Source organism: Castor canadensis, chromosome 1, assembly GCF_047511655.1.
Source record: "Castor canadensis chromosome 1, mCasCan1.hap1v2, whole genome shotgun sequence".
Lineage (NCBI taxonomy): Eukaryota > Metazoa > Chordata > Mammalia > Rodentia > Castoridae > Castor > Castor canadensis.
In genome coordinates this window covers 113,409,538-113,426,211 of record NC_133386.1, presented here as the reverse complement: position 1 = coordinate 113,426,211, position 16,674 = coordinate 113,409,538, and the positions used below count along the sequence as shown (strand labels likewise).

The 16,674-nt window shown below is 36.5% G+C and overlaps 1 protein-coding gene across 1 annotated transcript in view; it reads left to right on the top strand.

Annotated features, from left to right (window-relative positions):
* The window catches only part of LOC141422522 (ferroxidase HEPHL1-like), an 80,866-nt gene that overhangs the window by 61,814 nt on the left and 2,378 nt on the right, over positions 1 to 16,674 (top strand). Inside the window, exons 7-9 of the mRNA XM_074070361.1 lie at positions 5,523 to 5,745; positions 6,989 to 7,128; positions 16,299 to 16,457. Coding sequence (XP_073926462.1) covers positions 5,523 to 5,541 — 19 coding nt within the window. The 3' untranslated portion in view covers positions 5,542 to 5,745; positions 6,989 to 7,128; positions 16,299 to 16,457. The remainder of the gene's footprint in view (positions 1 to 5,522; positions 5,746 to 6,988; positions 7,129 to 16,298; positions 16,458 to 16,674) is intronic.

The following is a 16,674-nucleotide window of genomic DNA, read 5'->3' as shown; positions in this document are numbered from 1 at the left end:
AGCTCTTGTTATATCAGAGAGATTGTTCAGGTCAGAATGATTGAGTGGAGCATTTGCATAGGGAATGAGGACTTGCACAGAGCAATGGGTTGAGGATTGGGATGAACTGGGTTTCAATTGAAAAGTCCTTTAATACTTTTGAATCTTGTTTGATTGGCAATTGAACTTTTTAAAAAAATTTTATTATTCATATGTGCATACAAGGCTTGGGTCATTTCTCCCCCCTGCCCCCACCCCCTCCCTTATCACCCACTCCGCCCCCTTCCTCTCCCCCCACCCCCTCAATACCCAGCAGAAACTATTTTGCCCTTATTTCTAATTTTGTTGTAGAGAGAGTATAAGCCATAATAGGAAGGAACAAGGGTTTTTGCTGGTTGAGATAAGGATAGCTGTACAGGGAGTTAACTCAAATTAATTTCCTGTGCGTGCGTGTTACCTTCTAGGTTAATTCCTTTTGATCTCACCTTTTCTCTAGTTTCTGGTCCCCTTTTCCTCTTGGCCTCAGTTGCTTTTAAGGTATCTGCTGTAGTTTCTCTGCGTTAAGGGCAACAAATGTTAGCTAAATTTTTAGGAGTCTTACCTATCCTCACCCCTCCCTTGTGTGCTCTCGCTTTTATCATGTGCTCAAAGTCCAGTCCAATTGTTGTGTTTGCCCTTGATCTAATGTCCACATATGAGGGAGAACATACGATTTTTGGTCTTTTGGGCCAGGCTAACCTCACTCAGAATGATGTTCTCCAATTCCATCCATTTACCAGCGAATGATAACATTTCGTTCTTCTTCATGGCTGCATAAAATTCCATTGTGTATAGATACCACATTTTCTTGATCCATTCGTCAGTGCTGGGGCATCTTGGCTGTTTCCATAACTTGGGTATTGTAAATAGTGCTGCAGTAAACATGGGTGTGCAGGTGTCTCTGGAGTAACCTGTGTCAGTCTTTTGGGTATATCCCCAAGAGTGGTATTTCTGGATCAAATGGTAGATCAATGTCTACCTTTTTATGTAGCCTCCAAATTTTTTTCCAGAGTGGTTATACTAGTTGATATTCCCACCAACAGTGTAAGAGGGTTCCTTTTTCCCCGCATCCTACTGTTGGTGGTGGTGTTGCTAATGATGGCTATTTTAATGGGTGAGGTGGAATCTTATGTTGTTTTAATTTGCATTTCCTTTATTGCTAGAGATGATGAGCATTTTTTCATGTGTTTTTTGGACATTTGAATTTCTTTTTTTGAGAAAGTTCTGTTTAGTTCACTTTCCCATTTCTTTATTTGTTCATTAGTTTTGGGAGAATTTAGTTTTTTAAGTTCCCTATATAGTCTGGTTATCAGTCCTTTGTCTGATGTATAGCTGGCAAATATTTTCTCCCACTCTGTGGGTGTTCTCTTCAGTTTAGAGACCATTTCTTTTGATGAACAGAAGCTTTTTTAGTTTTATGAGGTCCCATTTATCTATGCTATCTCTTAGTTGCTGTGCTGCTGGGGTTTCGTTGAGAAAGTTCTTGCCTATACCTACTAACTCCAGAGTATTTCCTACTCTTTCCTGTGTCAACTTTAGAGTTTGTGGTCTGATATTAAGATCCTTGATCCATTTTGAGTTAATCTTGGTATAGGGTGATATACATGGATCTAGTTTCAGTTTTTTGCAGACTGCTAACCAGTTTTCCCAGCAGTTTTTGTTGAAGAGGCTGCTATTTCTCCATCGTATATTTTTAGCTCCTTTGTCAAAGACAAGTTGGTTATTAGTTGTGTGGCTTCATATCTGGGTCCTCTATTCTGTTCCACTGGTCTTCATGTCTGTTTTTGTGCCAATACCATGCTGTTTTTATTGTTACTGCTTTGTAAAATAGTTTGAAGTCAGGTATTGTGATACCTCCTGCATTGTTCTTTTGACTGACTATTGCCTTGGCTATTCGTGGCCTCTTGTGTTTCCATATAAATTTAACGGTAGATTTTTCAGTCGCCTTAATGAATGTCATTGGAATTTTGATGGGAATTGCATTAAACATGTAGATTACTTTTGGGAGTATTGACATTTTTACTATGTTGATTGTACCAATCCATGAGCATGGGAGATCTCTCCACTTTCTATAGTCTTCCTCAGTCTCTTTCTTCAGAAGTGTATAGTTTTCCTTGTAGAGGTCTTTCACATCTTTTGTTAGGTTTACACCTAGGTATTTGATTTTTTTTGAGGCTATTGTAAATGGAATTGTTTTCATTCATTCTTTTTCAGTTTGCTCATTGTTAGTGTATAGAAATGCTAATGATTTTTCTATGTTGATTTTATATCCTGCTACCTTGCTGTAGCTATTGATGATGTCTAGAAGCTTCTGAGTAGAGTTTTTGGGTCTTTAAGGTATAGGATCATGTCGTCTACAAATAGGGATATTTTGACAGTTTCTTTACCTATTTGTATTCCTTTTATTCCTTCTTCTTGCCTAATTGCTCTGGCTAGGAATTCCAGTACTATGTTGAATAGGAGTGGAGATAGTGGGCATCCTTGTCTGGTTCCTGACTTTAGAGGGAATGATTTAGGTTTTTCTCCATTAAGTATAATGCTGGCTGTAGGTTTGTCTTATATAGCTTTTATAATGTTGAGGTACTTTCCTTCTATTCCTAGTTTTCCTAGAGCTTTTATCATGAAATGGTGTTGGATCTTCTCAAAGGCTTTCTCTGCATGTATTGAGATGATCAAGTGGTTTTTGTCTTGCTTCTGTTAATGTGGTTTATTACATTTATTGATTTTCGTATGTTGAACCACCCCTGTGTTCCTGGGATGAAGCCTACTTGGTCGTGGTGAATGATCTTTTTGATGTGTTGTTGAATTTGGTTTGCCATTATTTTATTAAGGATTTTTGCATCAACGTTCATTAAGGAGATTGCCCTATAGTTCTTTTTAGAGGTGTCTTTTTCTGGTTTGGGGATGAGTATAATACTGGCTTCATAAAATGTGTTAGTCAGTTTACCTTCCCTTTTTATTTTGTGGAACAGTTAAGGAGGTTGGTATTAGTTCTCCCTTAAAGATCTGATAGAATTCAGCAGAGAATCCATCAGGTCCTGGACTTTTCTTTTTTGGGAGACTCTTGATTGCTGCTTCAATTTTGTTTTGTGTTATAGATCTATTCAGGTGATTAATGTCCTCTTGGTTCAGTTTTAGATGATCATAAGTATCTAGAAATATGTCCATTTCTTCAAGATTTTCAAATTTATTTGAATATAGGTTCTCGAAGTAGTCTCTGATGATTTCCTGGACTTCCATAGTGTTTATTGTTATGTCCCCTTTTGCATTCCTGATTTTACTGATTTGCGTATTTTTTTTCCTCACTTTAGTCAGGTTTGCCAGGAGTCTATTGATCTTGTTTATTTTTTCAAAGAACCAACTTTTTGTTTTATTAATTCTTTCTATTTCATTGATTTCAGCTCTTATTTATTTTGGGGTTTGCTTGTTCTTGTTTTTCTAGGAGATTGAGATGTAGTATTAAGTCATTGATTTGAGATCTTTCAGTCTTTTTAATATATGCACTCATGGCTATAAACTTTCCTCTTAGGACTGCCTTTCCCCTGTTCCATAGGTTCCGGTAGGTTGTGTTTTCAGTTTCATTGAGTTCCAGGAACCTTTTAATTTCCTTTTTTATTTCATCAATGGGTATCTGATTTCTTCATTTCCCTCTGGTTCCTGTACTAATTTATTATTGTTGGGGAAAATGATTTCCCCCTTTTTCCGTCTTCCCATCATTGCCCTTGCCATTTTTACTGTTCCTATACTGTGTGTAATTCAGTATTGTCTAGCTTGTAATAATAACAATGGTGATATCTAAAATGGAAGGGTGAGAGGAGAGGGAAAGCAAAGAAGGTAAAGAAAAAGGGAAAAACAAAACAAAACAAAACAAACAAAAAAACCCCAAACCAACCAACCAAACAAAGAAAAAACAGAGCCAAAGAAATAAACAGGGAGAGATAGTATACTAATCAACAGTAAGCTAAACAGGCTTTAGAGAGACAGAGAGAGAGGATAATGAAAAAGAAAAGACAAAGAAACCACAAGTTCAAACACAGTAAAGTTCAGTCTTAATAATTTTGGTGTTAGTCCTTCAGCCTCCAGTCCTGGAGACTTCTTAGTGTCTGTGAAGTAGTTCTGTCAGGAAGTAGTTCTGGAGGGCATTTTAGAAGAGTGTATGATTTAGAGAAGTGGTCACAAACTGTAGCCCACTTCCCAAATCCAACCATGCTCATTCATTAATGTTGTCTGTAGTTGTGACAGAGATAGTATAGCTCATGAAGTAAAAAATATTTGCCATATAGTGCTTTATAAACAGATTTTAAAGTTTGCTAAACACTGATTTAAAGTATGGGAAATGAAAACAAAGCTCCATTCAGTTTCCAAGAGTGGATCTTATGAGGCAGTTTGAAGCAAAAGAGGATATGTCAATAGAAAAAAAGTATTTTACAATATAATTTGTTTATGGTTTTAGATGTGGGAAATCTATTATTTTTAAAGGTGTTACCAGGGCTACTAGGGATCAGGGAAAGAAAACATACTCCAGCCATAGTAACTGAAACTTCAAAAATATTTGAATGATTAATAGGCTGATAAATGAGTCAGGTATGTATATATAAAGCAACTACAAGTCTTTAATGCTATGTCATAAACCAAAGTCCTAATTAAAATCAGACCTGATATAAAACGTAGGCACTTCCCATTATTTAACAAGTGAGGGACTATCTTAATCTTTCTCTTGGATGTTACATGGTGTTACATGGCTTGAATTAGTGACCTTGAGTTATACTGCACAGCACTGGAGCTTAGGAGACAGTCATATAAGTTACTTGAAAAATAAATTTACAAATTAGAATTATGGGACACATACTTATTGTTTATTCATTTGTACATCCAGACAAATATTTATTGAGTACTTGTGACATGCAAATTATGCTGCCAAACACTATACCAGATGCAAATATTCTTCTTTGGAAGAAGCACATGACTTTGTGGGGAAAATCAAACATGTCCACACTTCTGTAGGAGTGGTGGATTATGGATGGTACCATGGGAGGCTTTGGACAGAGTCTAGGGAGAAAAAAAAATGATATTAGTAAAACTGAAAGTACAAAAGCTGAAGCTGTGTTTGAGAAGTATTGAGAGTCCCATTTGACTATCATATATGACCCAAAAAGAAAGCAGCAGGGCAACCCAAGACAGAAATTTCATTGAGGAAGCACATGGAGGGGCTTGAAGGATTATATTTTATTCTGTAGGCCATGGAAGTCCCTGAGGACTTCTAATTATGGGAGCGACTAGATTAATCTGATAGTGTTAGTAGGATGAGCTGAAGGTGGGGTGGGCTAGAGACCAGAGAGGAAACAATTTCTAGATTCTAATACTAGAATGATGGCAGATGGAACGGAATATTATTAAATATTTCTAGATTCTAATATTTAATATTATTAAATATTTCTAGAATGGTAGCAGATGGAATGGAATATTATTAAATATTGAATGGTTTATCTATTTTTTAATTCCAGGATACATATAGTGGTTTGATGGGTCCTCTGATTACATGCCGAGAAGGAGTATTGAATGAAAAGGGAAGAAGAAGTGATGCTGACTATGAGTTTGCTCTTTTGTTTTTGGTATTTAATGAGAATGAATCCTGGTATCTGGATGATAATATTAAGAAGTATCTCAATAAAGATCCACGAGATTTTAAACACACTGATGATTTTGAAGAGAGCAACAAAATGCATGGTACATCAGACATTCAAAGGAAGACCAGGGTCATAGAAATTCCTATCACTGTAGGAGACCCCCCCCCCACCTCCCTCTCTGGGCCTTTCCCTCTTAAGGGCACCTGAACTGAAGAAAGTCCTCTAAAGATTTTTTTCAGAGTGAACCAGCCTAGTCCTGGGTTGTCTGACAGCGAAGTTATTGAGGCTTTGTACTGACTGTCTTTAGGAGTATCTATCTCAGAATGCTAAGATCTTTAAGCTATGAAGAAGTAATTTTTAAAAACAAAACAAACAGAAGTTGTAATGTTTAATACAAAATATAAAAATAAGTGTTATATGAACCATTACAACTTTTGTTTGGTTAAATTTAAAAATTTGATTTAATTTTCTAGAACATGAAACTCCAACACTGAATTTTTGTTTTAATGTATCTGCTAATTAATTCTGTATCATTTAAGAAATTTATTTTGGTAGGAATAATGTGTTCAGATCGATACTTCCACGTACTCTAAGACCTGCTTTTGAAGATGGGCCATGCCCAATGTCTCAAAGCTAGTTGTTAATACAAGTTAAAATACTGTGGCCTGATTCCCAATTCAGCTACTCTTTTCCCTAGAATTTTGCTTTACTTTCTCAAAAATATCTTAGTATTTTCTCTCCTTTTAATGAATGCAACTTATTTGGCTATGTCATGGATTCACAGAATAAAGCATTAGTAGGATGCAGAGGAATAATATTCACCATTGCAAAAACTCAGCTTTGCTCATTGTTAGGTCCTGGGTTCAGTCTGTGGGAAGCTCTCCTTTTGGAGGTTCGCCAGGCTTATGCTAGTTCTCAGAAGAGGAAACATTAAAGAAATGACTTATAATTAATTCAATGTTGATTTATATATGCTGTATTCTTTGTAGCTTAGTACACTCATTTGAAGAATGGTATAAGTTTGGCTTCTCACAAATGAGCCTATAATTCACTTCCAAAAAAGGATATACTGAATAAACAAGTAAGCAAACAGTACTGCCATCTAACATATAGCTTTGAAAAACAAACTGATTTCTCTTTTCTGGCTTTCTTTGTACAAAGATTTCTTAGTAATCTGAGTTGAGAATCTAAAATGGGGGAGTCATTAGTTAGTGAGGCTGTTAGTTATTTATCAGGTAGAAAAGAATTCCTGTGAACTAATGATCTTGAGCTAGTTCTAAAACCAGGTTAAGTAGTAAGTATGTTTGCATTGATCAGAAGCTATTGTCTTTTCATTTTCTTAGCCATTAATGGGAAGATTTTTGGAAATTTCCATGGCCTCATAATGAATGAAGATACAATGACAAACTGGTATTTGTTAGGAATAGGAAGTGAAGTAGATATACATACCATCCATTACCACGCTGAGAGCTTTCTTTTCAAAGTAAGTATAAGAAATATGCTTTGGGGAAATTGTTTTTTTTTTTTCATTTTTTTTATTGTTTTATTATTCATATGTGCATACAAGGCTTGGGTCATTTCTCCCCCCTGCCCCCACCCCCTCCCTTACCACCCACTCCGCCCCCTTCCTCTCCCTCCCACCCTCAATACCCAGCAGAAACTATTTTGCCCTTATTTCTAATTTTGTTGAAGAGAGAGTATAAGCAACAATAGGAAGGAGTAAGGGTTTTTGCTAGTTGAGATAAGGATAGCTATACAGGGAGTTGACTCACATTAATTTCCTGTGCATGTGTGTTACCTTCTAGGTTAATTCTTTTTGATCTAACCTTTTCTGTAGTTCCTGGTCCCCTTGTCCTGTTGGCCTCAGTTGCTTTTAAGGTATCTGCTTTAGTTTCTCTGCATTAAGGGCAACAAATGCTAGCTAATTTTTTAGGTGTCTTACCTATCCTCACCCCTCCCTTGTGTGCTCTCGCTTTTATCATGTGCTCAAAGTCCAATCCCCTTGTTGTGTTTGCCCTTGATCTAATGTCCGCATATGAGGGAGAACATATGATTTTTGGTCTTTTGGGCAAGGCTAACCTCACTCACAATGATATTCTCCAATTCCATCCATTTACCAGCAAATGATAACATTTCGTTCTTCTTCATGGCTGCATATAATTCCATTGTGTATAGATACCACATTTTCTTAATCCATTCGTCAGTGGTGGGGCATCTTGGCTGTTTCCATAACTTGGCTATTGTGAATAGTGCTGCAATAAACATGGGTGTGCAGGTGCCTCTGGAGTAACGTGTGTCACAGTCTTTTGGGTATATCCCCAAGAGTGGTATTGCTGGATCAAATGGTAGATCAATGTTTAGCTTTTTAAGTAGCCTCCAAATTTTTTTCCGGAGTGGTTGTACTAGTTTACATTCCCACCAACAGTGTAAGAGGGTTCCTTTTTCCCTGCATCCTCACCAACACCTGTTGGTGGTGGTGTTGCTAGTAATGGCTATTCTAACAGGGGTGAGGTGGAATCTTAGGTGGTTTTAATTTGCATTTCCTTTATTGCTAGAGATGGTGAGCATTTTTTCATGTGTTTTTTGGCCATTTGAATTTCTTCTTTTGAGAAAGTTCTGTTTAGTTCACTTGCCCATTTCTTTATTGGTTCATTAGTTTTGGGAGAATTTAGTTTTTTAAGTTCTCTATATATTCTGGTTATCAGTCCTTTGTCTGATGTATAGCTGGCAAATATTTTCTCCCACTCTGTGGGTGTTCTCTTCAGTTTAAAGACCATTTCTTTTGATGAACAGAAGCTTTATCTATGCTGTCTCTTAGTTGCTGTGCTGCTGGGGTTTCGTTGAGAAAGCTCTTAACCTATACCTACTAACTCCAGAGTAGTTCCTACTCTTTCCTGTATCAACTTTAGAGTTTGTGGTCTGATATTAAGATCCTTGATCCATTTTGAGTTAATATTGGTATAGGGTGATATACATGGATCTAGTTTCAGTTTTTTGCAGACTGCTAACCAGTTTGGGGAAATTGTTTTTAACAGAGTCAATGTATTTCCAGTGGTAAATAAGATGGTTACTTGGAAATAATGCTCATGAGAGGTTGATATGAGAGAATGGAACAGAATAGTATGATTATACCTTCTCCTGGTGGATATTTCTTTATACATGTGTGTATTATTTCTTATTTTTCTGTTTTTAAGGCAAGACACAAACTTTGCGAGTCTGGGTGTGGTGATTCAGGCCTATTACACTAAGTACTTGAGGGTAGAGATTGAGAAGATCTGGGTTCAAAGCCAGCCTGGGCCAAAGTTAGCAAGACACTCATATCAACCAACACAAAAGCTGGTAGTGATGCTTGCGCTTGACATCCTAGCTGCATGGGAAGTGTAAAAAGGAGGAATGTGGTTCAGGCCAGCCTGGGCATAAATGAAAGATCCTATTTAAAAATACATCTAAAATCAAAAGGGCTTGGAGCATGGCTCAAGTGGTAGAGCACTTACCTAGCAAGCACAAGACCCTGAGTTCAAATCCCAGTACTACAAAACAAACAGAAAACAAAAATCTGTGAGTCTCAGATAAGAGTTATCTCATCAGTTACATGGCTATAATTCTCATAACCCTGTATTATGTATTAATACTGTATAACAGGGACCATAATGTTAGTCCCTGTTACTGGCCCTTTTTCTCTCCCTCCTTTTCTTTTCTTTGTGATTAACAGAATAGCCCTATCCAATAAGGGAGAAATTATGAGCTCTGGCTTGGGCCCCCAAAGTTATCCTGAGTTTTGCCATAGAGAGCTGGACCATGTGTGACCTACTCCTTGGCACCAAGCTATACCCTATGGGTGGTGCTAACCGTACAGCAGAGTCACCTGGGGAGCTGTTGAGAAAGCAGACCTGCAAAATCAGTCTTCAGGGAAAAAGTCCACATAGTCAGCCATCTCAAATTCTCAGTACCATCTACAAGGAAATAGAGAATGGTAATCTAATCTGAGGGAGGGGCAGAATCTGTCCTGTGCTCATTGTACAGGGATAAACAGTAATTTCATAAAAGATCTAATATCCTCTCCTTTCTGTATATTTTGAAGGGTACCAAGTATTGACTGTATTGGCTAATATAGTGATTAGACTTCCACTATTAAATAGCTATGCTGCTTTTCAGAATTTGGCTTTTTCAATACTCATTTTAAAAACTAAATAAAAAATTTAGAAAATAATAGAGCTGAGCATGGTGGCAGCTACTCTGAAGGTGGAGGTGGGAACATCGTGAGTTTGAGGCCAGCGCAGGTGAAGTTAGCAAGACCCTATCTCAACAACAAAATACAAACGAAAGAACTAGGGAATAGCTCAAATGGTAGAGCTCAATCCCCAGTACCACAAAAAATTATAAAATTATATAAAGTTTACATATAGTTATATAAATGTTAAAAATTAAGATATAACTTACATTATATAAATTCACCTTATTTACTGTACAATTTTGTTCTGTAGTGTAACCAAAAACAATCAAAACACAATAGTTCCATTACCTCCCAGAGTTTTCTACTGCATTCCTTGTATCACTTACTTGTCCAACCACTGATCTATTTTCTGTCTCTGCTCTGATGTGAATGTATCCTCCAAAGTTTGTGTGCTAGAGACTTACTTTGGTCTCTTGAGTTCTTGTGTGGGTATTTTCTTTTCCGTCTGCCTTTTGCCATGTCATGATACAGTAAGAAGGCCCTCACCAGGTGCTGGTCCCTTAACCTTGGGTTTCTTAACCTCGAAACCACAAGAAAGAAGCTTCTATTCTTTTTTCCTCCCCTGTGGTACTGCAGCTTGAACTCAGGGCCTACACTTTGAGCCACTCCACCAGCCCTTTTTTGTGAAAGGTTTTTTTTGAGATAGGGTCTCACAAACTATTTCCCTGGGCTGGCTTTAAACCGTGACCCTCCTGATCTCTGCCTCCTGAGTAGCTAGGATTACAAATGTGAGCCACCAGCACTCAGCAGAAATCTATATTCTTTATAAATAAACCACTCTCAGGTATTCTGTTATAACAGCACAAAACAGACTAAGACAAACTCTACAGTTTTACCTTTTCTAGAAGTTCTATTGTTTGTACGTCTTGAATCTGGCTTATTTTATTCCATATAGGTAGTTCAATTTCATCCTCTTAAGTGCCTCAGTGGTTTGTTTCATTTGATGGTTGAGTAGTATTCCATTGTATGGATATAATGCAGTTCATTCATTTATTCTCCTATTAAAGAATGTTTGGATTGTTTCTAAGGTTGGTTACTACAAATAAAGCCATTGTGAACATTTGTACACGTTTTTATGTGAATGTAAGCTTTCGTTTCCCTTGAGAAAATCTGTGGGAGCAAAACTGATAAGCCCTGTGGTAAGTGTGTATTTATAAGAAACTGCCAAGTTATGTCCAATGAGGTGGCACTATTTTGCATTCCCAGCAGAAATATATGAGAGCACTTTTTCTTGTGAGTTTTTATTCTTCTTCTTAGCCATTATACTATACATGTAGTGTATCTTACTGTTTATTTACATTTTCCTAACAGCTAATGATATGGAACATCTTTTCATGTGCTTTCATGTGTTACCATCTATAAATCTTTGGTGAAATGAGTGAGTTTTATGCCCATGTTGCTGCTTTTTAATTTAACGTTTATTTTAACTGATGTATAAAACACCAAAATTGTATGTATTTGTGGGGTTCCATGTGATGTTGCCATTCATGTGTATATTGTGTAATGTCCAAATTAGGGTAGACGTCTCTATCTCTTCAAACATTCATCATTTCACAGTTCTTTCTTGTGGCTTTCTGAAATACATAGTACATTATCTGTAGTCACTCTGTTGGGCAACAGCTCACCAGAACCTTTTCTAACTGTGATCAACATCTCTCCCCATGCCCCTCCCATATGAGTGAGATAATGTGGTCATTATCCATACATGTCACTGAAAATGACAGGATTTCATCCTTTCTCATGGTAGAATAATATCACGGTTTCTTTCTCCATTCATCAGTTTTGGACACACAGATCATTTCCATTGCTTGACGATTGTGAATTCAGCTGCAATGAACATGAATGTACAGATGTCTCTTTGACAAACTGGTTTCCTTTCTCTTGAATATGTACACGCTAGTGGCATTATGCATGGTAATTTTATTTTTAATATTTTGAGAACCCTCCACATTGTTTTCCATTACGGCCACACTAACTTACATTCCTGCCAAGAGCGTGCAAGGGTTCCATTTTCTCCATATCCTTGCCAGCATCTTTTGTTTTTCTGTCTTTTTGATATTAGTCATTTTTACCAGGGTGAGGTTATATCTCATGGTGGTTTTGATTTGCGTTTTCCTGATAATTAGTGATTTGAACATTTTTCCATGTATGTGTTTGCCATTTGTATATCTTCTTTTGAGAAATATCTGTTTAGGTCTTTTGTCCATTTTAATTGAGTTATTTGCCTTTTGTGATTGAGTTTTTTAATTTCTTATATATTCTGAATATTAATCCCTTGTCAGAGGGGTTAAAAGTTTACAATATTTTCTCTCATTGTATGGGCTGTCTCTTCACTCGGTTGATTGTTTCTCCTTTCTGTACAAAAGCTTTTTAGTTTGATGTGATCACATTTGTCTATTTTTCTCATTTCTTGTGCTTTTGGGGGTCTGTCTAAAAAAATCCTGACTATTGTAATGTCTTAAAGAATTTCCCCATGTTTTTTCTAGTAGTTTCACAGTTTCAGTTCTTACGGTTGCCTTTAAGCCACTTTGAGCTTATTTTTGTAGTAGTGAAAGACAGGAATCTAGCTTCATTTCCTGAGTGTGGATACCCGATTTTCTCAGCACCATTGATTGAAAAGTCCCTCTTTCTTCAATGTGTGTTCTTAGCACCTTTGTTGAAATCAGTTGACTCTAGACACATGGGTTTACTTCTAGGCTCTATATTCTTTTCTTTCATGTCTGTTTTTATGCCAACACCATGCTGTTTTGATGATTAGGGTTTATAGTATATATTGAAGTCATGTAGTATAGTGTTTTCTGCTTTGTTCGTTTTTCTCAAGATTGCTTTGGCTATTCTGTGGGTTTTTTTTCCGGTGGTACTGGAGTTTGAACTCAGGGCTTCATGCTTGCTAGACAGGTGTTCTACCACTTGAGCCACTTCACCAGCCCTTTTTTGTGTTAGGTGTTTTTGAGATAGGGTCTTGTGAACTATTTTGCCTGGGCTATCTTCGAACTGTGATCCTCCTCATCCCTGCCTCCTGAGTAGCTTGGATTACAGGCGTGAACCACATGCACCCAGTGTCTTTGTGTTAGCTTGTATGTGTGTGGTTTCATAAATATCTTAGGAGTCTTTACTAGCTCTGTAAGGAATGTTTTTGGTATTTTAATAGAAATTACCTTGAATGTATAGATGTCTTTGAGTAGCATAGATTATGTCTTTAAAATTTTTTGGATTATTGATTTTTACTGTAGAGTTTGGGAGCTTTATTATAATCTAGATACAAATTATTTATAGGCTATGTGATTTACAAATATTTGTTCCTAGTTTATGGCTTGTCTTTTTATTTATAACATTATCGCAAAGAACAAAATTCTTAATTATTGGTCAATTTTAAGTTATCTTTTTTTAAATTTGTGGCTCATACTTTTGGTGTCATATATAATAATTTTTTGTCTAACTCAAGCTTATAAATACTTTCTTCATTATTTTCTTTTAGAAGTGTTATAGTTTTATATTTAGTTCATTTTTTGCATAAAAATAGCCAAATATTCCATCCCTATTCAGTAAAACCACTATTCTTGGGCTGAGCATGGTGGCACATGCCTAAGGAGGCTAAGACAGGAGGACCATGAGCTTGCAGCCACCCTAGGCTACCTAGTGAGTTCTAGGTGAGCGTGGGCTACATAGTGAGACCCTGTCTCAAAAAACAAAACCTATTCTTTTTCCCATTGGATTGCCATTGCACTTTTGTCAAAATCATATTGCCCACATATTTGTGGGTCTGTATCTTTGCTCTCTATTCTGTTATTTGATCCATATGTCTGTACTTTCTTGAATGCCACACTTTTTTTTTGTCAGTACTAGGGTTCGAACTCAGGACTTTGTGCTTGCCAGGTAGGTGCTCTATTGCTTGAGCCATGCCTGCAGTCCTGACAAGCATGCTCACCATGCCCAGCTATTGGTTAAGATGGAGTTCTACAAACCCCTTGGCCTGGAATTTCGATCCCGTCTAGTAGCTGGGATTACAGAAGTGAGCCAGTTGTGCTCAGCTCTTAATTTTTTAAGATTTAAAATTTTTTTCTTTTTAAAAAATTGATTGTATTTTTTATTTATCACATTAATTATATGAGGGGATTTCATTATGATAATTCCATACATGAGTACAGTATGCCTTGAACAAGTTCACCCTCTCTTGTTACAATAATGTTAAAATTAGGTAGTGATTTGTTTTTAATGGGAACATCTTTGCCTTCCCATCCAAATTTTAGAGACAGCTTAGATTCCAATTTTGAAATCCTGTTGGGATTTTTATTGGATTTGCTTTGAGTTTTTCTTGACAACATTGAGAGTTCCAATCTATGATCATGGTGTATTTCTCTATTTACTTAGGTGTTCTTTGATTTATTTCATCAGTATAGTTTTCAGCATACATGTCTTGCATATATTTTCTTTGATGTTACTAAGTATATCATATACCTAAGCTTTGGTGATGGTGTAAGTGGTATTGTGTTTATTTCAGTTTCTAATTATTTATTGCCAATATATAAAAATAGTTGATTTTTTGCACATTGACCTTATATTCTGAAACTTTTTTACTTGCTTTTTCATAGATTTTTAGGGAGATTTTCTACATAGACAATCATGTCTGTAAATAATGATTTTGTTTCTTTATTTTCAAACTGTATGCCTTCCCTCTCCCCTACCTTGTCTTATTTCACTGGCTAGGACCTCCAGTATAATTTAAAGTATGACTAGGGAAAGTAGGTATCTTGGTCTTATTCTTAATCTTAGGGTGAAAGCCTTCAGTCATTCACTACTGATTATAAAGTTAATAGTAGCTTTTTCATAGATCCTATTTCCTTCTATTCTCAGTTTGCTGAGAGTTTCTATCATAAACAGATGTTAAATTGTATCACGTTTTTTCTGCATCTGTAGAAATGTTCATATAATTTTCTTCTTTAGTCCACTGATGAATTGTATTGGTTTTCAGGTGCCAAACCACCTTTTCATTCCCTGGATAAACCTTACTTGGTCATGATACACTATTTTTTTATTCGTTAGCATTTTGTTGGAGAATTTTGCATCTGTGTTCATGAGTAATACTGGTTGTAGCTTTCTTTTCTTACATTTGTTTGGTTTGGGTATCAGGGCAAAACCAGCCTCATAAAATGATTGAAAGTGTTGTATTTGTTGGGGAGGTGACAAGGAAAAGGGTAGGAGGGTGAATACAGAGCAAAAACGTGTACACATGTATGTAAATGATAAAAAATGATACCTGTTGAAAGTATTCCAGGAATTGGGGAGGGGAGGATAAAGGAGAGCTGTGGAGGGGGTGAACTCAAGTTTGATATATTTGAAAAATTGTAAGAACTTTTGCAAATGCCACAATTTACCTCTACCCAGCACAACAATAAAGGAAAAAAAAAATAAAAGGTTACCTCCTGTTCTATTTTCTAGAAGTTTATTTAAGATTGATATTACTTCTCCTTTAAATATTTGATAGAATGTGCTAATGACTTTATTTGGCCCTGTTAGAATATTACATATTATATAATTTAAGCTTCCTTATTAGATATAGTGCTATTTGGGTTGTTGCTTCTTGAGTGATATTTGGCAGTTTGTTCATATCTTTTAAGTTATAGAGTTTATGGACAGAGTTATTTATATACAATATTTCTTTATTATTCTTTCTTGTGTTTGTAAGGTCTTGGTGATGTTCTCTCTTCCCCATACCTGTAATTTGTGTTTTTAATTTTTTCTTGATCTGTCTGTCTAGAGATTTGTATAACAAATTAGTCTAAAACTCAGTGGCCTAAGACAGAAAACACTTATTATCTCAGTTTCTCTGGGTCAGTAGTCTGGGAATAGTTTAGTTAATTGGTTCTGATTCGGCATCTCTCATGAGGCTGTAGTCAAGTTAGCTGGACCTGCAGTTGTCAAAGGCTTCACTGGAGCCAGAAGATCTGTTTTCAAGTTCACTCATGTGGCTGTTGACTGAATGCTTCAGTTCCTCATTATACAGGTATAGCACAGGAGCTGGCTCCACCCAGAGTGACTGATCTAAGAGGAGAGAATAAAGGGTCTAAGAAGCCATATCTTTTGTAGTCTAATTTTGAAAATGGAATGCTGTTACTTCTGCCATATAACAGTGGTCTCTCATATAGCATAGAAGGAGACTATAAAGGTTATGAATATCAGAAAGCGGGGGTACTAGGGGTATTATAGAAGCTGGCCACTACAAGCTTTGTCAATTTTATTGATCTGTTCGAAGACCCAACTTTGGATTTCTTTGCTTTTTCTTTATTTTGTTTCTATTTTTGCTTTTATGAATTTCTGCTCTTTACCATTTCCTTACTTATACTTACTCTGTGTTTCTTTGCTCTTATTTTTCTTCTTTGTTGACTCATAAGATTTTTTTTTTTTAATTTTTGCGATAGATAAGTCTTACGGAGAAGATGTATACGATCTCTTTCCTGGGACATTCCAAACCATTGAACTGTTTGCAGATCACCCAGGAACATGGCTACTACACTGTCATGTGTCTGACCACATCCATGCTGGCATGGAGACAACCTACACAGTACTCCGGAACATAGGTACTATTGTCTTGTCAGTGATGCCAGATGCTGGTACCAAGCTTCCTGTAGACCTGGAAGTCAGGAGGCATAAGAAAAACACAGATTCACTCCGCAAGGAGCTCATAGTAAAGTAAGAGAGTCAGCTATGTAAATACGTAACCATAATGGAGTGTGATATGTGCTGTAACAGAGTGAAGAGGACCAGGTCCAGTGCAGTGGCAGGAGGGCATGGTAT